Source organism: Beta vulgaris, chromosome 6 (assembly GCF_026745355.1).
Source record: "Beta vulgaris subsp. vulgaris cultivar EL10 chromosome 6, EL10.2, whole genome shotgun sequence".
Taxonomy (NCBI): domain Eukaryota; kingdom Viridiplantae; phylum Streptophyta; class Magnoliopsida; order Caryophyllales; family Amaranthaceae; genus Beta; species Beta vulgaris.
The window spans coordinates 26,499,593-26,526,743 of record NC_079207.1 but is presented as its reverse complement, the minus strand read 5'-3'; the positions used below and the strand labels follow the sequence as shown (position 1 = coordinate 26,526,743).

The 27,151-nt window shown below is 39.2% G+C and overlaps 1 protein-coding gene across 1 annotated transcript; it reads right to left on the bottom strand.

Moving 5' to 3' along the window:
* Window positions 1-13,441: 13,441 nt before the first annotated feature.
* On the bottom strand, window positions 13,442-25,433 carry LOC104896358 (probable transmembrane ascorbate ferrireductase 4). Its single transcript, XM_010683102.4, has 4 exons — window positions 25,088-25,433; window positions 24,955-25,006; window positions 24,600-24,796; window positions 13,442-14,044 (listed from the first exon to the last, which is right to left on the bottom strand). Exons 1-4 carry the CDS (start codon window positions 25,229-25,231, stop codon window positions 13,733-13,735), a joined length of 705 nt encoding a protein of 234 aa, XP_010681404.1. The 5' UTR covers window positions 25,232-25,433; the 3' UTR covers window positions 13,442-13,732.
* Window positions 25,434-27,151: the final 1,718 nt, after the last annotated feature.

The following is a 27,151-nucleotide window of genomic DNA, read 5'->3' as shown; positions in this document are numbered from 1 at the left end:
TAAGTGTTGCCACTTGAAATGGAAAATTAAATTGCTTTTGAGTTTGCCTGATAACTTTAGTCTTGGAACTATCTTTTGTCTGATAACTTGAGTCTTGGAACTATCTTTGAATGAAATTTTGGCTCAAGTGAAATGAGTGTGCATGCATGCTAGGTGGATGTAATTGATGAAGATTTCTAGTTTGGACATTTCTTCATTTGTTTTTTTGTAGTAATTGCAATATTGTCTTTTTATGCCTTTGGGTGATGAACTTAGGATTCATCAGATAGGCAGGTGATAAACCTGATATTTGATGAGTCATCATAGAAATACCTGCATTGAAAATGTTAGTAAATTTTGTCTCTTATTTTTACCTAAGTGATAATCACTTAGCGGGATCTTTTTATTTTTAATGCCCTAACTTTTGCCAGGAAGATCCTGCGAGCTTATTTTATTTTAAAAAGAAAAAACTTTTTCTTTATTGTAAATAAGGATCTTGAGCACAAGCTCCTCCAAATGGGTCATCAGGTGAGGAATGGACTGATGAGCCGAATGAATCGTCTGAATTTCGGATAAAAAGTTGAGTTTGTCTTTGGAGAAAGCTTGGTTTCCTTTTTGAGTAATTTTTCAGATTCTTGATTTTCTGGGTTCTTTGATAAGTTGATTATTTGCAACCATTTGATCTTGGACAGTCTTTAATGAGAAAATTTTGTCAATGGCAAATTTTTCCCATCACTTGATCTTGAATTCACGTACCAAAGACATGGGGAGTGGTGTTGGGTACCATTGAATAATGTTATAAGACCAACACATTATCCATGAGACATTGAATTCTATATGAAATAAGAGTACTATGGAATATGGAGTGTTGGTTTGTACATGAGTGGAGAAGAATTCGTAGGATTTTTTTACTTCCATCGGTCATATTTGTTGAGAGCTTTCAAAGTAGAGCCACCATTCATAAAATCATATGGAGAAATTATTTGGACATTGAGGGCAAATAGTGAAGAACCATGAATGATTAAATGCTCTTAATAAGAATGCTCGAAACCATGCCATCTGATAGTCGATGTAATTATATTCTTGTGGCTGGAAAGGGACTAAGAATTCTTTCGGAACATAAGCAGATACCCATTCAGTCTGTGGGATAACCTTTGAGTTTTATAAGATGTTTCAGGTCGGTATTGACAATACATTGTGAAAAGAGAATTAGTAAACTTGATAAGTTTGGGAATTTGAGGAGTTTCTTTGAAACGTGTAAGGAGTAGGTGTTCCTTATGAGGTTTGGTGATGTATTTATGGCTTTCATAATTTGAAGATTGGGATTTTTGAGTAGTTAATTTTGAGTTTGAATTTTGAGTATGATACTTGACTGGGGAATAAGATAAAGGTGGAAAATCGGAAAATGCGTCAAGCTTATCAGATGAAGATGGTTTCTCACTTGATGGGCGGAACTTATGAAATCTCATCACATAATCTTCCGATTTTTGAATACCTTTGCCTTTATTAGAATCTTGATGCATTTTGCCTCCTGTAATAGTTGAACTTTAATTATTACTACTATTGCTTTTTCCTTGTAAAAATTCTCTAGTTAAAAAATCAGGAAGAGAATTATTTTCTCCTTTTATGAATTCTATTTGAAAATCAAAAACTAATAATATAGCTTGCCATCTGGCAAAAATTTATTTTGAAACAATATTTTGAACATCCTTTTGTAGTATTTCTTTAGCAGATTTACAATCTATTTGTAGTAAAAAGGTTTTATTATAGAGATCATCTTGAAATTTTGAAATACGAAGAACAATAGATAAAATTTACTTTTTAATAGTTGAATAATTTTTTTGAGAACCTAACCATATGGCGGAATGAAATCTAATTATTTATTCATTTTTATTTTCAGGTAATTTTTGTTTAAGAATGCCTCCATAACCCATGTCAGATACATCTGTTTCTACTATCATGAATGCATTGGGATTTGGGAGACCTAAATATGGAAGGGACTTGACTTATTGTTTTAATGTTTGTATTATATGTGTATGTTTAGGTGACCAAGCTAGAGGATTTTTCCGTAATCTTTGGTAAAGACATAATATTTTCTTAAATTAGGGAAAAAGTCTGAAATATAATTGAGACATCCTAAAAATCTTCGTAATTGATTTTTGTCTTTACTTTCATCTTGAAATTTATCAACAAATTCTATGGCTCCATTAATAGGTTTTGTAGTACCTTGGAAAATATCATGTCCTAAAAATCGTATTTTAGTTTGAAATATTTTCATCTTAGGAAAAGAGACGACTAAACCATTCTTTTTACGGTTTTTCCACCAAATACCCCTGACAAAAAAATTTATTCACCAAATACCCCAGCTTTTTTCAAAATTCACCAGATACCCCTAACTTTAAAAAAAATTCACCAGATACCGTTACTATTAACGGACGTAAGTGCTCCGTTAGCCTATATTTACAAGTTTGCCATAAGTCAACTTAATTAGCCCTAACTCAACCTAATTAGCCCTAATTAACCTAATTAATCCAACCCCAACCCCCAAACCCTAGACTCACCACCCAACCCAGCCCCAGCCCTCCCCCTCCCCTCCCCCTCGCCGGCAACCCATCTTCCTCGCCAGCAACCCCCTCCCCCTCATGCCGCCTTTCCGGCAGACCCTCCCCCTCCCTCACTATCGTCGCGCCTCCCCTCCCCCTCCCTCCTTTCTTCGCGGTCCTCTTTCCGGCAGCAGAAACAACAGCAGCGAAAAACAGCAGCAGCGGCGGGGCCGGCGAGAGTGAGGGAGGGGGAGGGGAGGCGCCGACGAGAGTAAGGGAGGGGGAGGGGAGGCGCGCGTGACGAGAGTGAGGGAGGGGGCTGACGGAAAGAGGAGCGCGAAGGAAGGAGGGGGAGGGGAGGCGCGACGAGAGTGAGGGAGGGGGAGGGGGCTGCCGGAAAGCTTGGCGCGAGGGGGAGGGGTTGCCGGCGAGGGAGAGGGGTTGCCGGCGAGGGGAAGGGGGGGGGGGTGGGTGGGGGGCTGGGTTGTTGGGGGTGGTGGGTTAGGGGAGAGAGAGGGAGTTAGATTAGTTAGGTTTTTTTTAGGGTTTTTATGAGTTTTTTTTAGGTTTTTTAGGGTTAATTAACACTAATGACTAACGGAGTTAACCGTCGTTAGTCATTAAGGGCATTATTTGTCATTTTTTTAAAAATTTGGGGTATCTGGTGAATTTTTTTAAAAGTTAGGGGTATCTGGTGAATTTTGAAAAAAGGTGGGGTATTTGGTGAATAAATTTTTTTGTCAGGGGTATTTGATGAAAAAACCGTTCTTTTTAATACTCCCTCCGTTTCCTAAAGATCTTCCTTGTTACTATTCCTACAGATACCAAAAAAGATCCATTTGTTGGGGTGTGGGGTGGGTAAAGTAGGAGAGAGAAAGGGGTTAAGATAAATAAACAAATAAAAAAGGTTAAAGTAGGAGAGAGAAAGGGAGTAAAATTGAATTAATAATGTAATGGTGGATCATATGAGAGGAACATGAGAGGGTAAAAAGGGAAAAAAATTCCAAATAAGGAATAAAGTAAAAGAGGGAAGATTTTTTGGAAACGCACTTAAACGAAAAGAGAGAAGATCTTTAGGAAACGGAGGGAGTAATATGTAAGAAAATATTAAGGTGTTTGAAATGTTGATCTAAAGTATCATAATTATAGACTATAATATTTTGAGTATAAGGATTAAAAATATCGTTCATAGTATTTTGAAACTCTGATGGAGCATTTTTTAAGCCAAAAGGCATTACATTCCACTCATAATGTCCAAAATGAATATTAAAGGCGGTTTTGTATCTATCCTTTTCCTCTATTTGAATTTGAATTTAATTTTTGTATCAAACTTTGAGAAGATTTTTGCATCATAAAGACGACTCAATAAATCTTTTTTATTAGGGATTGGGTACCTAATCACCATCTCATGTTAAGACTTTATTAAGAGGTTTATAATTGATTACTAATCTAGGAACCCCTCTTCCTTTTCCGCTTGATTCATAACATAAAAAGCAGCATAACTCCAAGGGGATTTAGATGGTCGAATTAACTTTTTATCTAATAAGGTTTCAATTACTTTTTTACAAAATTCTAACATTTCTTGATTCATTTGAATAGGTCTTGCTTTAGTAGGAATAGCTTTTTCTGAAAATTCTTTTTCATAAGGGAGTGAAAACCGTATGTTTTTTCCTTTTCCAAAAAGCATTAAGAATATCTGCACAAACTTCTTCTTTAAATTTTTGTTCTAAATCACATATTTTCTTTTGAATATATATAAGAGTTTTTTAATCTTTCTTCTATTTTTAAGTATGATATTTCATGTTGTGAAAGAGAAATTTGAGATTCTTTATCAGTTACTGTATTTACTTGTTGAAAAATAGATGAAGATTGTAATATTACCAAATTTCTTTGGTAAACTGGGGCAAGAAATTGATAAGATATTTTCTTTCCCATAATATTAGTATGAACACCCGTACGATCAACTGAAAAAGGATAAATTTGAGTAATAAAAGGAGTACCAAGTATTATTTCATTATTTATATCCTTTACTAGAATGAATGTATTCTTTTTTTTTTTGACAATGGTGGAAATACAGAAATTAAAAATTAAAGCTGTTTGTAGTGAATTGCGAACAATTTTGGGCACATAGTTGAGCTACATCATGTGCATTCTGAACTTGCTGGCGATTCACCTTCAAAAGAAAGCACCAGGAAAAGGATATTGCGATCTCTTTTATTTTGCTAATAGTCCAGTAGATCGTTGTTGGTATTGCCAAGGGGGATTGCAGCGCCGTAATTAAGTTGGAGCAGTCCGTTAGGAAGGTGGTATGGTTCAAGTTGTGTTGGACAGCCCATTATAAGGCATGTAGAAAAGTTTGACATTCAGCATGTAGCGCTGAAGTAGCAAGACCGTATCGTCCTCCTCCCGTAGCAACTAATTGTAATGGGATATTGGTCCGATGCAAGGTCCAGGCGCCACCCATAATTCCCGTTTCTTTGTTCCATGCAGCATCAAATGTTATTATATATCTTGGTTGAGAGGTCTGGGTTGCACCTAAATGGACCCCAAGGAACCCCGGGGGTGACTGTAAAGATTGCTCCGGTGGATGAAGAAACCTTAGGTTGTTAAAACAAGGTAAAGTTTCCAGCTGTGAGTCCAATTCCGTTAGATCCCTAATTTGTTGCACAATGTGCGTAACATCAGGGTTGATCTTACAAAAAATGTGCTCATTCCTATGCAGCCAAATGCTCCAAAGAGTCCAAATGAACCTCTTTAAGTTCGGACTATGTAGTCCATCCTCGCTATGAAGAAGCAGGATTTGTGTAGCAACCCAATCCCAGCAAGATATTGGATTACCATGTGAGTTTTGAAAAGGAAGATGGCACAGTTGCCAAGTGTTAAAAGCGAGAGGGCAGTCCTGGAAAAGGTGCTGTAAAGTTTCGATTTCTTGGGTGCAAATGTCGCAGGTGGGAGCAACTGGCACCTTCCATTTAAAGAGTTGTTCTCTTGTAGGGAGCTTGTTCAAAAGGATCCACCAGATGAAATATTTCCATTTTGGAAGCAGGGGAAGATGCCATAGAACCTTAAAGACTCTCTTCTTGATCTCGCTTAAAGTACATAAACTGGGCACCTTATCCTTTAGTAGACATGCATAGGCAGTTTTTGAAGTATAATGGCCCGAAGGATGGTGACCCCAGACCATGAAATCACCTTGCGATGTCGCGGGAAGCTCCATTGAAAGGATCTCTTGACTATCTTTAAAAGAGAAAAAATCCCTTACTAGAGACATTTTCCAGATTTGATTTTCCACATCAATGAAGTCACTAACATGAGAAGTAGTTATTTGTCGCAAGGTGACTGTGTTCGCAGCAATAGGCACCCGGCCATTGAGCCATGCAGAAGAGAAAGTTTTCAAATTGTTCCCGTTTCCAAGCTTCCAGTAACAATGTTTAAAAAATTGCACTTTAGCCAACTGTAGGCCTTTAAAGCCCCAAGATCTTTGCGCACCTAGTTTACTCACAAATTTCCCAACTGATAGAGCAATTGGTTTAACAGCTTGATAACATTGCGACATCAGACATGATGGTTTGGTATACATGTGCCAGACTTTCCTCATGAGAAAAACTTGATTAAGAACCTGGAGTGAACGAATTCCTAGACCACCTAAACCTTTTGGTAAATGAACTTTATCTTTCTTGACCCAGTGTATGCCAGATTTATCCTTATTTGACCATAAAAAAGTCATGATCATTGCATCTAGACGGTTTGTGATAGAAATGGGGATAGCAAAGGATGACAAAATATGCGATATCATGGCAATGATGACGGTGTTAATTAGAATTACCTTCGTAGGCATGGAGAGAAGAAGGCTATTCCAGTTTAAAAGTTTCTGAGATATGACATCTATGAGAAAGTGAAAGTGATGATTTCTGGAGTGTTGAATATCTAAAGGAACTCCAAGATGAGACGTCACTATGTCACTATGGTGCATATGTAAAAACTCCTTGAAATCATTCTTAGCAGTCATTGAAGTATTAGGGCTAAACTTGATGTAGGATTTAGTAAAATTTATTGTAGACCCCGAGATTAAGCAAAACCTGTTGTTAAGAGAAGCCAGATATCTACAAGCAAAAGGGGAAGTTTGGAGGAAGAGAAGCGCATCATCAGCAAAAAACAGGTGCGAAATGGAAGGACTTCGATGGCTAACTTTAACACCTTTAAAGAAGTGTAGGTTCTCACCTAAGGAAAGCATGCGAGAGTAAATGTCCATACATAGGATAAAAAGGTATGGTGACAAGGGGTCACCTTGACGCAAACCACACTTTGGGTAGATAGGCTTTGAAAGGTGGCCGTTGAGGAGAATTTTAAAAGAGACCGAAGAAACACATTGCATAATCCATTGCACCTATCCAGCTGGGAAACCATAAGCTTGTAGAACTTTCCTTAGGAAAGTCCAGTGCACTCTATCATAGGCCTTGTTAAGGTCAATCTTCACTGCAGCATACGAATGAGCCGTTCTTTTCTGGCGATTTATAAAATGAATTAGCTCATGTGATAGCAAGACATTGTCTGTCATACTCCGTCCAGGGACAAACGCATGTTGATACCGGGAGACTAGTGAAGAAAGAAGAGGTTTCATACGAAGAACTAGACATTTTGTTATGCATTTGTAGATAGTGTTGCATAGGTTGATTGGGCGCAATTGTGAGACCTCTGTAGGATTAGGAACCTTGTGAAGCATAACTAGCAAGGTATTGTTCCATGCTTTAAGAAGAAAACCCGTCTGGAAGAAACTTTGGATTGCTTCAATTATATCATGACCAATAAGATCCCAATGAATTTTATAAAATTCAGCCGTGAATCCATCCGGACCTAAAGATTTAGAACCTGCAATCGGAAACATAGCATATTTAATTTCTTCAGCACTAAAGGCTTGCGTTAAACTTGCCTGTTGTTGCTCATTGAGTACTGGAAGATCAAGCTCTTTGAGGACTTGGTTAGTTTCATCTTCATTACTCGAGGTGCTAGTATTGGAGAAAATGGAAGTCCAGAAGTCTTTCACAATTAACATAATATGCTCCGGGTTCGTTGTCCAATTCCCCTGGACATCTTTAAGGGAAGTTATATCATTCCTTATCGTCTGTTTTCGAATTCTGGAGTAGAGAAGATGCGAGGGACAATCTCCAAGTAACATCCAATTACGTTTCATACGTTGTTTCCAATATAAGAACCCTTGTTCCAAATGCGGTTGTGTGGAGATAATTGATTGTAGGTAGTCCTGACCACTAGAGAGGTTATATACTCTTTGTCCCATTGAAGCAAGAGTATCACTCAATTTCCGCCAATTTACCCATGCGTTTTCTTATGGTTTAAACACCAAAAGCGTAATTTTTGTTGGAGCAGACGAAGTTTTTGTTGTATGACAAACATTAAGGAACCATGATAGTGAAGAGAGCAAACCTCCTTAAGAATTTTGACAACTGGATGTAGTTGTAAGCACCATGTTTCTATTTGTTATGGACGTTTAGAGGTATGAGTCTGGTCAATTGTGGTGTAAACTATTGCTGCATGGTCTGAGCATAGAATCAGCTCATGATAAACAAAATGATTAGGAAACAAAGTGGACCAGGATGTCGTAACAGACACCCTATCTAATCTTTCTAGGAGTAATGCAGACCCTAGTTATTTATTTGTCCATGTAAAACGTGGGCCTTGGAAAGGAACCTCTATCAGATTGGATTGAAATCTCCAGGTTATAAACTCCTTCCACCCACGTATAGTACTAGAACCACCAAGCTTGTCCTCATATTTCTCAACTTGGTTAAAGTCACCAATAATCATACAGTGATTTAAGGGGAAAATGTATTGAAGAAGAAGGTCCCATACTTCATACCTATCTTGAACCACAGGGGCGCCATACAAAAAACAAACATTCCATTGAGTGCCATTTGATTCAGAGACATACATAGGATGAAGTTTTGACACACATGCATAATCGAAACTTGAGAATTAGTAAAACCTAGAACTATTAAGCCTCCTTTAGTTCCTAGAGCATCAATGCCAACAACAAAATTAGGATTCATGTGGCGAAATTTTGTTTGAGCTAAAGAGACAGTAGTTTTTGTTTCCGATAAGAAGATAAACATAGGATTATGCGTATTATAAAGCCAAAAGACATACGCATAAGCAAGGAAATTTTCATTAGAAAGGCCCCTTGCATTCCAGGAGATAATCTTCACAAGAACCTTGTAGGTTGTATAAGGTCAGCCTCGCCACCTTCAAGAGGAGAAAGAGATAGCACCATAGAGAAGTGTAATTCCATGTCATCATTACCATTCATTTGGTTTGTAGCTGATGTAGATGCTTCATTTTGCACCTTAAGTTTTTTGAGAGAGGGAGGGGAATCCAGAGTTGCATGGCGTTTTTGATTTGTTGTTGCCTTAGATGTGATTTCAGGCCCAACTTCTACCCCAAGGTCATCTGCCATAGTGATATCAGTAATAGATTTTGGCTTGAGTTGAGTTTTACCCTGATGACTCCACAACATGTTAAAGCCACCTTTGTCTTCCCATCTTTCCCACTTGATTCGACGGCGTTTTAGAACCCAATCTGTATCGATATAACTTGGGTGGAGCGTGTCAATGTTGTCTCCCAGCGATTTACCCCGAGGTAAATCAGGGGCCCTTCTTTTTTTTTCTGGGCCACAAAAGAGTAGAAACATGATATCCGTGGATACTAGGGGTAACCTGCTGCACTGGTTGCACACTGGATATAATTGGTTCCTCGACAGGCCCATCTGGTGATGATGAAATGTTCCCCGTTGGTGAAAAGTGAGAAGTAGGCGAGTGGTTGAAAGGGGATGGATGTACTCTAGCCCTATGATTGAAAGAGTGCAATATAGCACGTAAACGTTGTCTTGCATGAGAGAGAGAACCTGACTGTGGGACGATGCTTATTGGTTGCAAAGGCGATAAAGGTCGTCGAGATTGCATTATTTGAGGTAGAGCAGAGCCTTGGTGCATTACATCCTAAAGAAGCCCCGAGTTTTGATGCTCTGACTGTCCTTGTCCCAAGGAGTCAGGCAGTATGACTTGTGAGTCCCTAGATTGTTGCTGGGCCCACTCCTCAATACCGAGAGCTTGAAAGAGTGTTTGGCGGGCGCGGACAGGGTTACTAGATGCCTCATCTTGTAACTGAGGCCCAAATTGTGTTGGGGGAGTGTTTCGAGAGTGGGAGTTGTAAAATTGAGCATATGGATCAGAAGAGAGCCCAAATCTACGCCTTGGGGACTGAACAAGATCCGGCTCCTCCAGAGGGTCCCTGGATTGCCTCCCTATGGGGTATTCTTGGGCCTCAGAAGTTATAGGTTGTTCCCCATCGAAGTTTTCTTCACCCGAGAAATAGGGATCCGACCCCTCAGACACGGAACAAGAGGGAAATGCTGGGTTGCCCAAATTTTCGTCACTGTCCGACGGAGAATAAGGACGATTTCGAGGGTAGTCCTCTTGATCTTCAATATGCTGTAATAGGTTGACTTGCATGTTCCTGAACCGAAATCGGTCTGGTGATCCCTCGATGAGATTTGTATAGTAAGCCAGGTTCATGGGCCCATAAAGAACTCTTCGGCCTGATTGTTCCAGGTCCGCTACACGGATACGAATACGCCTATGTGCCTCATAATCAGAGAGATTACAAGACCTCGTATAGTGTCCTGCATAGCCACACTTTTTACAGAATTTGGAGACCCCTTCATAGCGAAAATAAACCCAAATAACCTGAGAATCATAAAGAGGTAAGAAACAACCTGGAATTAGAGGTTTAGAGAGATCGATTAACATTTGTGCTCGAAATTCTGGCTCATTTGGAAGATCCGCAAATTCATCCGGCATGGTTTCGATGAATCCCACATGGCGCAATGCCTGCATGGCCCATGCATTCGATAGATACCCCAAGGGGAGCCCAGCAACTCGAACCCATAGACGTGCATGCTGAAAAATTGATACTTTGAGGTACTATAGACCAATGACATGCCCTGAAAGTGACAATTCTACCATCAATGACTGTTGTATGTTCTTATAGGAGAGCCTCCACGTCAATGCGATGAGTCATGAGTGCATGTGAAAATATAATAATTCACAATTAGTTGGACTGCGATTGAACCACGTTTTATCCATTGAGCATTTATGAGACCTTGGATCAAAGTTGGTGCTGGAGGATTAGGGCCAAAGAAATGCCCTAGGACGGACAAATTCCAATTTATGCGGTTTAAGGATGATGGATCAGGTGGTGGGTCAATTAATGCACCCATACGAAAATTACGAAACTCATTTGTTCCTTGCATGGTGAAGGAATAAATTGAAAATGAAGGTTAAAGGGTGATGAGGACATGACTAAGATAAGAAGCAGTAATGGAGGTTGAGAAATTAGTAGACTAGAGTGGTGCAATAAATAGGCGGGCAAGTAGCAGTTCTGAGATTCACTCTTCAGCCATGATATTCGTGCAATAATACTATTGGTGCAATGGTGCATGAAAACCAAATGCAAACTCTATAAAACCTATAAAGTGGAATCCTAGTAGGGACTATTCCCGGAGAAAGCTAAGCAAGCTGATTGGGGAAGGTAGAAAGTTCTTATTTCTTCTCAAGAAGATCTCTGCCGCGTGCAGAAATGAAAGAAAAGTTTGCATGTAACAGTGGGTATAGAAACTACTCACTCGATGTGAGAGGAGCTCTCGGTTTTTAGAGAGAGAAAGTTTTTTTTTCAATGAATGTATTCTTAAAACAATAACCTTGAATGCAAATATATGCATTAGGGAGTTTATATTTTATTTTTAAAGGTTCACCATTAGCACTATGTAATTTTTCTATTATTTTTTCGTAGAAAATGCTAGGAATCAGTGCTTCCCTTATACAATTTAGATCAGCTCCACTATCTAGTAATGCTATAGTATTTAAGTGAAAGTCATTACTATTTTAAGTGAAATGAGAATATACATTTTTGAAAATTTATTCTATCTATAATATTTATTTGATCTTCTTTAAGGTCTTGAGATGAAATTTGAATAGGAGGTGAGTTTGAAGTATAAGGTTGATCCTTTAGACTATTATTTGGTTCTAACAAAGCTATTCTAGTTTGAAGTTCTAAGTCTTTAGTTTTGAATTCTAACAATCGTTCTTTAATCTCTTTTACTTGAGTTTTAAGAGTGCTAACTTCAGTTTGTAAATCTTTAGTTGTAATTTGCTTGAAAATATTAGGAGTTGGATAAGGATCAAATATCTTTGATAAAGTAACTGCTTCAGTTCTAGTAGGATTTTCTTCTTTACAAACAATATCTTTTAACTTTAAAAGGTATTCCTTTTTTATATCTGTGTCGTTAATTTTGCCTATAACTTCAAATAAAAATTATTTTTCATTATTATCTTTTGTAATAACATTGGCGGAAGGAATAGAGATAATGTCTAAATATTTTTTAGGTTTAGTCCAGTTTCGAAAATTAATCGGAAAAAATATCTTCTTACTATGTACTAAGTTTAAGTCATCACTATCATGTGACCTAACTTTCTAACAAAAGTAACCATAATCATATAATTATAAAAGTTAATGCATGTAGCAGTTAGATGCATATAAATGGGACCACCCTTATTGGGACTATATATTTTCTCTTCTTAACGGCTGACCAACGGATTTAACAAGGATTGACCAACGTCTGACCAACACTTAGTGCAATTTTTTTAAATACTAAACCCAGATAATTATATATTATATGATGTAGGTAGCGTTTAGAGAAGAGTTATAACACTAGATAGTTAAGCTAAATTTAATACATGTAAAGATAATAGATTTCCTTTTAAATAAACAAAACATAAACTATCCTATTAAAACATAGTAGAAGGTTACCATGACTTTGTAACAAGTAGCAAGTTCACGTAGCATATTAGTGAAGTACATCAAATTAACTAAAAACGAAATCACAAAAAGACAAAATAACAACCCATTTTAAATTTTAACACTATTAGTAGTACTAGTATGAGTTTTTAGACTGTTTCAGACTTAATATCGGAGGATCCTACCCCCGAGGATTAACCCTTTTAATTAAGGAGGTTAGATTTAAGTTGATACTTCAACTCATTTTGTCTTCCAATAAGAACTGACCTGATTCAGTTAACTTATTTACAAATAAATTTAATAAAAGTTGTGAAGAGAAATGGTAAAAGTTAGTTAAAATTTAAGAAATACTAATAATAGAACATATCTACAATATATAACTATGCATATTTTAAAGGTGAAATTGTGTATTGAGATTCTTGAAAATAAACAATTTCAATTAAAATGAATAAAATGGGTCTAATGGATAACCCTTCTAATAAATAGGTTTAGTTAAGCTATGTTCAACAGTTTATTATCAACTCGAAAACAAAATCAACCCAAGCTAAAATGTTAACCAGCTCTACTTCCTTCTTTTTTTTTATTTACTTGTTACACATAAATGCAAATTTATTAAGAAAGTTAAAGAAAAAAAGGAGGGGAGCACAAGGAGGTTTGGTTAGATCCCTTCTGAAATGATATACTTCCTCTGTTTCTAAATAAGTGCAACACTTCTTGTTTTCACGTTTGCCAATGTATTATTTTAACCGTTAATATCTTCAATTATCAATAAGTAAAAATTATAAAAAGTTGATATTAAAAAAATTCACATTCAGACGAATCTAACAAGATCCCACATGACTATGTTTTTCCTAAAATGTAAATCACCAAAGCTAATTAAAGTTTAAACTGTGAATAGTAAACACTATGCAAATGTTGCACTTATTTTGAAACGGAGGAAGTATGTCACATACTTTAACATCAAACTATTTTTTAGGATCGAGGATTGTCCCATATTATATTTCTATATAGCATTAACAAAAGGAGAATACATTTTTTTTACTAATTATACATGCAGTCAAAATATCGTAGTTTTTTCATTAAGAACTCACAATATCCTTCATTATTTTTTATAAGAAAAGCAATAAGAGGATAATGTGCTAAGTTAGAGAAACCATTTGCAAGTTGCAACAACACCCCTAATAAGAAAAATCAAACAGAAGTAATAAGAAGAGAAAAAAAAATGATCACATTGCTATACAATTGCCTATTTATTAGCAATAGCCAACACCCCACTTTTCTTTGGGCCATCTAAAGCACCTTCTATATTCCACTAACAAGGTACATATGACTAATATTTGTTGTTAAAGTAGATTGCTTTTGGTGGACAAATTGTGAATTGGTGGTGTTTTAGGCGAAATAGCGGCCAAAATAACAAGACCACCAAGAAGGGCAAGTCCTAGTCCAAGTCCATTTACAACAATGGATTCAGAACCTCGCTTTGGAACATTTCTCTTAGTTTGCATGAATGTCAGCTTCTCTAGGAGCCCTGTTTCTGCTGTTGCTACCGCCAAACTGTATGTGTATAAGCCTAGGAATACATGCCATGGCAGCATTTTCATCCTTACTCGCCGCATTTCTCCTCTGTGCCAAAAGCTCATGAAACCCATCACCCACTGCACTTCAACCAACATCAACTTAATACACTATATAGAGGTATAAGAGAAGCGTGATAAAAAAAAAGCTGTATAGTGTATATAACGACTTATTTGATACTTCTATTATTGACAGTCTCACTAGACACTAGGGCTGACAATGGGTCGGGTTGGGTCAAAATCAGGTTGGGTTGGTGGGTTGACGGGTTGAGAATCCCTTGACCCAACCTGACCTGTTAACTTAAACGGGTTAAAATTTACAACCCAACCCAACCTTATGATACACGGGTCAACCTTCAGGTCGACCCGTTTATTTTTTTTTTCATATTTTTTCTAGAAAAAAAATAAAAACAACATAATTTATTTGCAAATAACAGTAGGCAGCAAATTAAAATTAAGGCATTACATAACCATATGATAATATTGTTCAAAATCAACATAACTTTTGTTCAAAATCAACACAAATGTTCAAGATTAACATCATTACAACTTCGTAAGCAATTGTTCAACCTTAAGTGTAATGACTAAGTCATAATAAGCAAGAGCAGTAAAGTACTCCAAATTTTTTTAGGGGTTTTTTTAGCTTGTTTTTTCATAAAAGGGTTAGGTGGGTCAAAATCAGGTTGGAATTTTCAACCTGACCCAACCCATTTAATTAAACGGGTTAGGTCAGGTCGACCCATTTAATCAAACGGGTTCAAATTTTTGACCCAACCCATTATTAATGGGTTGGGTTCGGTTCGAGTCGGGTTGGCAGGTTGGGTAATATTTTGCCAGCTCTACTAGACACTAGAGAAGTAGCCAATGGTAAGAAAATCCAAGAAGATTATTACTTTATTAGTGAAACTAATGAGGCTATAGAGTAGGTCTCACCCTCCACTTGAGCCTCTACAGAGTCAATATCTAGAGATGGCTTTTATCAAGGACTGTCATCGAGCAGTCCAAAGATTTATTTTGTTAGAAGTATTTCATGCTTCCCAAAATGCACCAATAGTCTCGGTTTCAGTTCAGCTCATCATTTCAGTTTTGTTCGGTTCAGTTCAACTCATTTCAGTTTTGTTCGGTTCATCTACTATCCTCTCATAGTTCTACTTTAACTCGATTCAATTTACTTTCAGTTCAGCTCGTTTCAGTTGAGTTCATTTTAAGCCAAAAGAACGACCAGGCCTAGATCCAGTTAAAAAAATAAGTAACTCTTTGCCTCTTAGAACCCATCCCCTCCAAAAGTGAATTATTGGCCAAATCAAGTCCAAAAGTGTGCCCTGAAAACTAAAAAGCATCGGGTTGAGCTTTTTAATGATGACAATGATGCCGGTGCCGATGATGACCTTGGGGTGAAAGGCGTTGGTGGCTTGAGTGAGCTCAAACACAGAGAGTTGGCGAAGAGAAAGCTAAGGTTGATGGAGAGACAACTATCGGCAATTCAGCACGTGGATGTGGAAAGAGAGATGAAGTGATTGAATGATTGTCTGATCTTGTATTTGAGGGAATATTAAGTATTTGTTAGAAAATGGATTGGATGTAATCAAGGGGAGGCTCATGTAAGTCAGAAAGTTGGCTATAGAATTCAACAAGTCATGAAGTCAACGGTCAACTTTTGAACCTTCCTCAAAAAATTCCTAGAGGTTAAAGCTTCATCCTCAGTTGCACAACTCTACTTTGATTGATCTATGAGTCTGGAAGAAGATCAAAGTTATCAACTTCCAAGTTCTAAATGATATTCAATAATTTGTTTGTAAAAAATTATCTTCCATAGAACTCTTTTTTTCCCTTTTGTTTCGGCCCATTTCATGGACCAGCCCATTTCTAGCAAATTACCAAAATACCCCTACTCCTAGGGCCATCAACCCTCCACCAGCTGGAGTTGACTTAAATACCCTACTTTATTGGAAGTCACAACCACTATAAGTAGTGCTTGTCCCATCAGTCAAAAGGTATTCATTTTTTCACCTAACAAGCTAGAGCATCTCTCTCTACAATTACTACTTTCTCTCATTTTTCCGGGAACGCCCCTCCGACGCTCAAGTCAGTAATTGAGGTAGAGAGAGAAAGTAGTAATTGTAGAGAGAGATGCTCTAGCTTGTTAGGTGAGAAAAGGACTACTTTTTGACTGATGGGACAAGCACTATTTATAGTGGTTGTGAATTCAAATAAAGTAGGGTATTTAGGTCAACTCCAGCTGGTGGAGGGTTGATGGCCCTAGGAGTAGGGGTATTTTGGTAATTTTTCTAGAAATGGGCTGGTCCATGAAATGGGCCCAAACAATTAGCCCCACGCCAATTAATCGGAGCGAAAATCCGATTTGTAAGGGCGGTTGATTGTCGGAATCGAAAGAATTGCATCTCCTTTAGGCTAGAAGGGGCCCGCAAATTGTTAGAAGAGATTTGCAGGCCGTAGGCGGGCCCTCGTACGCTGGCCGAGGCTGAGACACTCATGCGAGTTGAGGCGCCGCAAGAAAATGGCTGAAGGGGGCGGGCGCTAGGCCGAAGGGCTCCCTCGACCATAGCGTGCGAGCGCTGGGCCGAAGGGCTCCCTCGACTAGGCTGAGGGGCTCCCTCGACCATAGCGTGCAAACGCTGGGCCGAGGAACTTCTGGGGCGCGCTAGGCCGAGGCCTGTACGAGCTGCTGGGGCGCGGTAGGTCGAGGGCGAGGCTGGTCGAGGCCCTTGCGCTGGCTTAGGCCCTCGCGCCTTACGCTGGCCGAGGCTGGGTTTGTGCGAGCTGGCCGAGGCACTCCCTCGAGCCAGGCTTGTGTGAGCTGGCCGAGGCACTCCAGGAGTCCGAAGCGTGTGCTAGCTAATGAGAGCCTGCATTCGATGAGACGAAAGATTTGTGATACTTAGTTTATTTTTCTAAGTATAGGACGCCTCTCGTTGTCCGAGAAAGGTCCAAGGTCGCCTTCAGAGGGGCTAATGTGCCCCTGCGTTTGAGGAGGCGTAAAGTTGGTGATACTTAGTTTATTTTTCTAAGTATAGGACGCCTCTCGTTGTCCGAGGAATGTCCAAGGTCGCCTTCGGAGGGGATAATGATCCCCTGCGTTTGAGGAGGCACAAAGTTGGTGATACTTAGTTTATTTTTCTAAGTATAGGACGCTTCTCGTTGTCCGAGGGAGGTCCAAGGTCGCCTTCGGAGGGGCTAATGAGCCCCTGCATTCGAGAAGACGAAGAGTTGGTGATACTTAGTTTATTTTTCTAAGTGTAGGATGCTTCTCGTTGTCCGAGGAAGGTCCCAACTCAAGATCTCAACGTTTCCGAATCAATTGCCGAGTTGTTATTACTTTCATCGGGCAGACAAGGTCCATATTTAGCTGATCTTTCTCAATAGTATGGCCCAATTGGAGGTTTATTGATGAAGGCCCATCTGAACGGTGGGGTCCGAGCCTTTTCCATCCTTTTCTCTATATAAGGGGGAAGGAGATTTCATTTTCTCATTCTCGTTTCTTCCACTTGAGCATTTCCACACCCTATCTCTCTAGTTTATCTCACTAGAATTGGATTCAGCTTCTTCCTTCAACCGGTCTCTCCACTTGAGGTATGCCCGACTCCTCTATCTTTTTTTTTTGTTCTTTTTTAATAAAGGCCAACGGCCGACCCCCTTTTGTTAGTAAATAATGGCGTCGAGGTCTGAGCCGGGTACCCCTCCCGAATCTCCCCCTATGTACAAATTATCGGAGGAGACTCGGGGGGTAGGAATAACATTGGTGACGGCGACTGCTTGTTGTCTCGACCCTTCGGTCGTCCCCGATGCGGTCCTCCTTCCGAGCCATGCGTGGTCCTTTGTGGAAGAGGTCGAGGAAGACGTGCCCTACCCCTGGGAGGTATCCGTAGCTTACCCTTATGCACAACATAGTTACTTTGATCATTTCCTTCATGGTGTAGTTACGGCCGACCAGGGTGGTGCCACTGAGAATTCGGACCAGGTAGAGTACCCCCCACTCGTGCCCGGCGGGGGCCGGCCAACAAGTACCCACATCCTACTTGGATGAAAAGGATGATGAGGGACATGTCCACCCTCTGAGCGAAGTTGTTCATTCGTGATCCTTATGCCTTACATAGACCAAGGAATACGAATACGGTGTTAACGACTCCCCCTGGGTGTGTTGTGGTGTACCGAGCATGCTTAGATTTTGGCTTGAGATTTCCTCTTCATCGCTTCATTAGAGAACTCATGACAGCATACAACTTTACGTTTACACAATTGGTGCCCAACTCCTGGTATACCATCTTGGGCTTTGTTATGATCTGTCATTCATTGGGAGTCACTCCCACCCTTCGCTTGTGGCGGAACATGGCCAAGCTAGTAAAAATCCCCGACACTGAGGATAACGGTGGTGGCTGGTGGGGCTTTCAATGCCGGAAAGGGTATAAGATGGTTCGGAAGATGTCTACGGCACAAAAGAAGTTCCGACGTCAGTTTGCTTATATTTACTATGGCGGTGACTGGGGTTTGCCTATCACGTGGTCTCGAGAGGGACCACCGGACTTGTTTGAACTTCGAGGTGCCAGAGATGTCAAAGGAGGAGGTCGTGGCAGCCTGTTACTTTCAGACTCATTGCGAGGAGGTAGACGGGGAAAGAGTGCTTGTCCCCTTTAATTGGCTCCCCAAGCCAAAATATGCTTAAGATGAACACTTCTTATCTGCCTTCGGAGTGAGCCAGGCTTACCCTCAGGGTAATGGGTCGGGATGATGTTTTCATACTTAAGTTTTTTATTGATATATGCTGATGTTGCCTTACTTTTACTTGTGTAGTCGTTTCCCGTTCACGATTAGACAAAAATATGGCCAATAGAGTTGATATCAACGCCATCATGGCCCAAAGGCTCAGGGGGGAACTTCAGGACGAATCGATCACCAGGGTACCTCCGCCACCTTCGGTAAGTTCCGCTTCTCTTCTTATTTGTTCGTTTCTTATGTTTTCATGCTAACTTTCGATGCATCCAGGATCCCGCCAACACACGGCGCAAGAAGGAGCGCTCCACTACTTCGTCGGGGCTTCCCGAGACAGTGATCGCCTTGGAACAACCACGTTCGAGCGTGGAGAGAAGGCCTTCCTCGAGTAGAGGGCCATCCCTCCAGTCGGGACTGGATGCCAACTTCGACGAGGGGAATTATGAACTTCCCCCAACTCCCACATACACTCCTTCTTCTCCTTCGCCGCCGCCAAAGAGGGTGCGCGGGGCATTGGCTGGGAGCGACGCCCTTTTCACTAGGCTGTCGACTGATGACAAGGGTCGACGATTGAGGAAGATGTGCAGGGAGATGGCTGGTCCCAAGGATGAGGAGTATCTCGAGTCCATGGGCGAGGTCGACGAGCTTCAGCACGCTTGGTTGGATGTAAGTGTTATCATCTTTGTGTTTTATTGTATCATGTATGTCTCTCTAACTTCTTTTCCTGACTTTGCAAATGTTTATTCGGATGACTATGGTGGCACGCCGCCGTTTAACTTTGACTGAGGAGAATGAGAGGTTGTCCGCTAGAGTAGCTGAGTTAGAGGTTGCGGCCCGGGGGCATCAGACGATTGTGAAGGATTTGGAGACAAAGCTTCACAAGTCTGAATGCGAGCTGACGAGGGCGATGAGGGCCATTGACAATGATCAAGCTGACTTTCAGGAGAAGTAGAACGAGCTGAATGGCCAGATTGGCCAACTCACGAAAGATCATGATGATGCCTTGAAGAAGGTGGGTCGTCTCTCGGCGAGGCTGAAGGAGGCTCGAGTGAAGGCTGAGAGGATTTCCGCGAAGTAGTTCCAGGCGTGGCAAGAGTCAGACGAGTGTCTGGCGTACAACACCGAGGTTGGGGGAACTCTTTCCGAGCCGGTGAGGAGTATGCACTGGCTCGGATGAAGAAGGTCGTGATTCAGGACTGTCCCACTATTGATTGGGAGGCTTCGACTAGGACTTATCAGTCCCTTTACGAAGCCGAGATGGCTCTGCTACGTGATCAAATGGCGACCACCAGCTTGGGCCAGCAGGCTGAGCCCGACGCCCAGCAATTCTCGGGAGGTTTTGAAGAAGTTGCATTTGATGAAGAGGTTAGGGACTACGGCAGCTCTTCTCATTAGTACCTTGGTACTTAGCCCTTTGTTTGCTTGCGGCGGTCTCTGTTATGCTGTAGTTTTCAAAGAGGTGGCCTCCTGTATGTTCAAGGTTGCCTCCCTTATGTTGTAATATTTCAAAGAGGTGGCCTTCTGTTTGTTCGAGGCTGCCTCCCCTTATGTTGTAATATATTTGTGTTATCAATGAGAGTATCGCCTTCGATCTTGTTTTGTTAAGTGTTGTGATTTGTCGATATTTGCTTTTTGTTTCGTGATTCATTGTTTGGCGAGGCATTGCCTGGCTCACACTATTTCGGATGTTGTGGTGCAACATATTTTGTCGAACTTAGAAAATGTGGCGAGACATATGCTTGGCTTCTTTGATTCATTACTAATGTTTTTACAAAATTTACGCCGAGGCCAAAAAGCCTGGCCCATGCACATCAATGCCCCTAAATTACTGTACTTAAACAAAATACTTCTTCAAATTATCCGCATTCCATAGTCGGGCAAGAGGGAATCCCTCAGGTGATTCAAGCCGATAAGTTCCTGGTTGCCTAGTCGAGGGAGCCCTTCGGCCTATGAGGAGGCAACCAGGAACGTATCGGCTTGAATTATCAATCCCAGCCTCGGCCAGCTCGCACAAGCCAGCCTCGGCCAGCGCAAGGCGCGAGGGCCTCGGCCAGCCTCAGCCAGCGCAAGGCGCGAGGGCCTCGGCCAGCCTCAGCCAGCGCAAGGGCCTCGACCAGCCTCAGCCAGCGCAAGGGCCTAGGCCAGCCTCGCCCTCGGCCTAGGCCAGCCGCGCCCCAGCAGCTCGTACAGGCCTTGGCTTAGCGCGCCCTAGAAGTTCCTCAGCCCAGCGTTCGCACGCTATGGTCGAGGGAGCCCTTCGGCCCAGCGCTCGCATGCTATGATCGAGGGAGCCCCTCGGCCTAGTCGAGGGAGTCCTTCGGCCTAGCGCCCGCTCCCTTTAGCCATTTTCGTGCGGCGCCTCAGCTGGCGTGAGTGTCTCAACCTCGGCCAGCGTACGAGGGCCCGCCTACAGCCTGCAAATCTCTTCTAACAATTTGCGGGCCCCTTCTAGCCTAAAGGAGATGCAATTCTTTCAATTTCGTCAATCAACCTCCCCTACAAATCGGATTTTCGCTCCGATTAATTGGCGTGGGGCTAATTGTTTGGGCCCATTTCTAGCAAAATTACCAAAATACCCTACTCCTAGGGCCATCAACCCTCCACCAGCTGGAGTTGTCCTAAATACCCTACTTTATTGGAATTCACAACCAGTATAAATAGTGCTTGTCCTATCTGTAAGGTATTCATTTTCTCACCTAACAAGCTAGAGCATCTCTCTCTACAATTACTACTTTCTCTCTCTACCTCAATTACTGACTTGAGTGTCGGAGAGGCGTTCCCGGAAAAACCCCGGGGTAGTTTTTCAGTGTGTTTTGCAGGTTCACCAGCGTTAAGACCCATCGGAGCTCTCGTACCGTCTCGGCATTCAGTTGACATCCCCTGCATCATTATTTAAAGTTTTTTGACAGAAACACCTCTTATTTAAGAAAAAATTATGAGAGTTGAATCAATTAAGGGTTGTTTTAGTGTAATTTGCAAATTTCTGCTTACAACAACTTTCAGCAGGTGTCTAGTGCATTTTTGGAAGCATGACCATAAAGTTAGGAAACATTTAGAAATAGCTCGTAGTTGAAATTATTAAAAACAGATGACCTATGGTTGGAATTATTCTGGTTAACTTTTCAATAAATTAAAGGTAAAAAAAAAACTCTTTGAAAATGGAGTAACATTTAACTTGAACTAGTCTTTTGGCCCTGGCGATTCCCTAGATTAATTATAATTATCAAATATATTATTATTCAAAGTCTCGTAATTGCCTTTATTAGCTTTTCGTTATTTTCTATTTAGTATGAAATCGGAGAATGGACATAATTATGACATGATAAGTTATTTTTTTTAAATGAAAAAATACTTAAAATATTAAAATCGGGTGAGAAGCCATTAAATTAAAATACTTAGCCTGTATTAAAGCTAGTAGAGTAGGAGTAAAAAAAGCCCATGATCTTGCCACTTGGACGAGAAGGGCCTAACTTCTTTGTTGTTCTTTAAACCGCTGTAAAAAAAAGTTACTTTTATAAAAAAAAAATTATAAGAAATTGGGGATAAAAAAATAACAATTTTAGTGGAATTGAGATAAGAGAATGTTTATACCTTAATAAAATTATTAGATATCAAAAAGCTTGTTTATGTCTTTATAGTTACATATAATAATAAGACTTTACTATATATATATATATATATATTGACGGGAAGACTTTACTATATTTAACTTTGAAACATTAAACATTGAAATGTAGTGGATATGATTGTGTAAACAAAAAACTGTGCCACGTGGCGCGAAATTGCGTAGTATAGGAGTTTGATCCCGAGACCTCAAGTACATATACTAAAGTCTTAACCACTAGATTAAGTTGTATTTAGTGTTATTATCATAAAATATTATACTTCCTCCGTTTCAAAATAGATGGTACATTGTGATTAAAACGGACTCCTAGGCAAAATTTCATAAGTATGTTTAAGTAGTATAAATGGAGGTAGATTAATTCTAGTGGTCCCATGTGAAAAGGAGGGAGAAAGAAAAAGTTGGGGACCACATGTATTAATTAAGTAAAATGGTAAAAGTGTAAGGCAAAAGTTACTAAATAAGGAAAAAAAAACAATGTATCATCTATTTTGAAACACTCATAAATAGACAATGTATCATCTATTTTGAAACGGAAGAAGTATTAATAAATAAAAATTTTTCTTATCCGAGGCATAACCTAAACCTAATAACTACTTTATATAGATTATTAGATTGACGTGCGGCACTCTGGTCCTAATCCGCCTGAAAGGATGATAAAGAGTGATAAAGGGAACAGGAGTGCAGGACCACATTCCACACAATATTGGTGTCATGGTGTGTGTCACTAATGATTTCAATGTTGCATGGAGGGAAAGGGATCATTGCCAATGCCATCAATCATGCCAAAGTATTCAAAGAAAGCATTTAAACTACCACAATACCCTTATACTTCAATTCTTTCTTTTTTTTTGTAAAGTTTCATGAAGTATATCATAGTGCGTTTGCTTAGGGAAAAGTCGGACCTAACAGAAGCCTATTGTGAAAAAGTGACATTTCGTTTGATGATAGCGTATTTAGCATATATTATGTGTCTGCGTATGATAATCTAGAATTAACCATTTAAGTAATTTATCCACATATTTCTGAGTGAATTCACTATACTCCTTTTTTTTTTTATAGGGGAATTTCACTATACTCCTAAGTACAGCATATATGTGTTATATCCAATACAATTTTTACTGAACATGGCTTATTTGGAAGAGTTAAAATAAGTAATGAGAAAAAAGTACCCTTGCACAAATGTATGATAAATGTTGTAGCTAGGGATGACAACCCAGTCCGAATCCGACCCTAGTTCGCTCCGATCCGAAAGAAAAATTCTGAATCGACTTCGACAAATAACTCCGACTCCGTTTAAAAAATCCGACTCTGGATCGGAGGAGGGTCGGAGTCGGATCTCATAAAATAATCCGACATCCGAATCCTAATCCGACTTTGAGTCGATCAATATTTTTGTCTTATTTATGTTAATGTATTATTTATGTATAATATGACTTCGACTTTTAGCCAATTGTATTACATAAGATTTTCCCATTGAAGAAATGATTGTAAAAATAATAGTAATATTTAGATTATTTGTACTATATAAGATTTTCATATGATGATTATAATAAATTGCAATGATTAAATTATTGTATTATAGAAGACTATTCTATTATAAAAAATTGGCAGAAAAATAAGTCGGATGGTTCGAAGTTGGATGTTCAGATTTTAAGTCGGATCGGACTCGAAGTCGGATGTTCGGATTTTAAGTCGGAGTCGGACTCAAATTCAAAATCCGACTTCTTGTTGGATATAGGATTATGCATAATCCGATCCAAGTCCGACCTTTTGTCATTCCTAATTGTAGCATACTCCTTACATCCTCAAATAAGTTAATTACTAGTAGTTTCTTCAATTTGAAAGAAATTACTCCAGCATCAAAGTCTATCTTCTCTTCTTTGATGTGAATATCTAACAAATGGGTCTACCATTAAAGTTACAAAATTAAACATACTCCCCCGTTTTCTAATAGATTTTCCATTTTATCATTAATGATTGTTTCAAATACATTTGTCATTTTCTTATTTGATATGATCTACCCATTAAAATATAGTTTATCTTTAATTTTCATAATATTTCTTATTTTCTCACAAATCAACCGGGGGTCTTACTCACTTTATCCAATTACATTCTCACCCCTCAACAAAGAATTCATGAATAATACTACCAACTCCAATTTTTATTCTAATTTTATGCAATTAGGATTCCACCTAAAATTTCTCCTTAATACTTGTACAAAAAGAAATGAAAAATCTATTTGTGGACGAGGGAATAGTAAATAGAGATAGAAGAAAAAAAAACCTCAATGGCAAAGAGGGAGACACAACTCAAACCCATCCAAGAATGTAAGCTGTAGAAATTAGCAACAACACCATCTTCTCCATGAAATTTCGTCCAAATCCCAAAAACTCCAGAAGCCAAGGCCACACCTTGCATCCCCAAATGCACTAATTTCTTCATATTTCTTGAGCCTGGCACCCATCTATGAACCAAAATAGCTGATAATAACCCACCAAACAAATCCACAAAACAATAAGAACCCAAAATTTAGATTCTTTAAAAGATGCACCATTTCAAAAATAAATGAACACTAAAAAACTTCAAAATGCAGCTTAACTAATACTCAAAAAAAATTGAAATTATTTCACTAACTAACCTTCTCCACTGATAATTATGAAACCAATCACCATTAGCAGAGGATGAAGCACCTATTAATCACACAAACCAAGAAAAAATTAAACACTTTTTCTTGGTAATTTAAGGAAGGGAGAGAGAGAAAGGTTAATTACAGCATAGATGAAGTTGTCAGGAGAAGAGGGAGAGTGGGGAATGAAGCTGGTTTTGAAGAAAAGTGCCCAAATTAGGACAAGAGCTGCTACTAGAACAGCTGATATTCTGGCAAATACAACAAGTGGAAATATTGAGGATGACATTTTTATTTTCTAGTTATTAGTTTGTAGAGCTTCAAAAAGAATGAAACATAGCAAGTCTTTGATTTCACTCAGGAAATGTGTGTCACCGACGGCTTGCTTTAGCAGAGCACTAGATCTGCGCCGTATTTACGAGCACTCACTCGCTCACTCACTCAGTGAAGTGATTACTTGCAGTACTTGAATTTACAGTCACTCTCCGTAGTCCGTAATTTATCGGTATGGTTTTGGCGTTTTGCGCTCACGAGTAGTAATATTTTAACCGTATTGAAAATGGCGCCTGAGTATTGACTTTTACAGCTTATTTTCCTTTTTAAAAACAAACCCCTTATTTTCCTATGAGGAGTGATAAAATGCTAGCAGCTAGCGTTTTATTTTGTCTATAGGAGGACTAAACTGCAAAAGGAAATTGTGGGAAGGAGTTTGGGTGATGAAAAGCGAAAAAGCATGAAATGACAGAAAAGAGGAAAAAGCAGATGACAGAAAAAAGGACAGGAAGGACAGCGGGAAAAGTTGGACAGAGAAAAGGGAAGTGTAAAGAAAACAAAAAAAAAATCTAAGATTAAAAAGACCCGTTAGAAAACAAAAAAAGAGTCAAAACTTTCCAACAAAAAATCTGTAAAAACTGAGAGGAAGAAAAAAGAGAGGAAAAGACGAAAAAAAATATCTGAGAAGAAGGTTCGATGGGTGAGGATATTGAATTCAGCACACCAAATCATGAACAGGTAAAACAATTATAATTTTTTTTGTTTCTAGCCCACATTGTTTTAATAAAATGGCTAAGAAATCAGGAAAAAAAAGTAATAAATATGTTAAAAGTAATTTTAAGAATTTGGTAAATAGTTCATATTTAAAGAAGACAATGAGGGGAGAAACCTTTATGTAAATAGTTTGTTAAATAGTATATAATTTATAGGAAAAATCAGAAAGAAGTATAAATATGTAAAAAGTGAGTGTAGTAATAAATATGTCTTCCTAAATGAAGAGAATGTTTACATAAATTGCAGGTTTGATCATAGAACTTATGGCTGGCTCACCTCACCTGGCTGCATAGAAATACCCAGTTGGTCAGAAAATTATAGTTGCAAAGGGATAAATTTATTGCGCCATATTAATGTTTAGATATTGTCTTTTAAAGAAAGTTTAATAAAAAAAACATGGTTTAGTGTTAAAATAGTGTGTTTATGGAAAAAAAATGAAACTAACTAACTTGAAGATATGTTGTCAAACAGTTGACTTGAAGAATGTGTTTTAGTTGGAGAATATTAATATCTGATCTGAACAATATGTTTGTCTAATTGAAGATAATTAATATATGTGATTGTATTAGCAGCGAAGAAGTAGAAGAGTTGACTTTGATTTGAATGAGGAAGTGCCTGACATATTTTTGGAGGAGGAGTCAGGACAGTTAGTTGAATTGTGCAACGAGGATAACATTGTTGAGGAATGTGTAAGTGGATCTCATCATCTTACAATCAAATAAAGGTTGATGTTCCTTGTTGGCATGGTATTTGGTACATGGGATGAGATTGACGAATGCTTTGTGAAATACGGGAAACAAGAGGGTTTTGGTGTTCGTAGGGTAGGTGGTGGTAGTAGTATGCAAAAGAAAGAGAAGGTGAAGGTTATGCGTAATTATACGTGGAGATGTGAGTGTGAAGGTGAACCAGACAGGAAGCGAACGGTGGATGGTAAGCGGTTAACAGTTGGGAAAAAGGGTGTGGACGTATCTAGTAGGAAGCGAAGAAGTGCAATTGTCCTGTGATGATATATGCTAGTGTAAATGAAGAAGGGTTATGGGAAATAAGGAAAGCAATATTACAACATGAAAATCATAATCCTACACCTAGCAAGGTTAGAAACATAAGCAAATTTCGACAAGAAGAAGTTAGTTGTGCTGTGCGGAGGAAGTTGTTTAATGAT

Coding starts and splice junctions, on each gene's coding strand:
- LOC104896358 (XM_010683102.4), bottom strand. CDS start 25,231: ATGTCATCCTCAATATTTCCACTTGTTGTATTTGCCAGAATATCAGCT. Junction 25,007..25,087: donor CTGACAACTTCATCTATGCT/GTAATTAACCTT, acceptor TGTGATTAATAG/GTGCTTCATCCTCTGCTAAT. Junction 14,045..24,599: donor TCTCCCTCTTTGCCATTGAG/GTTTTTTTTTCT, acceptor GTTGAAGTGCAG/TGGGTGATGGGTTTCATGAG.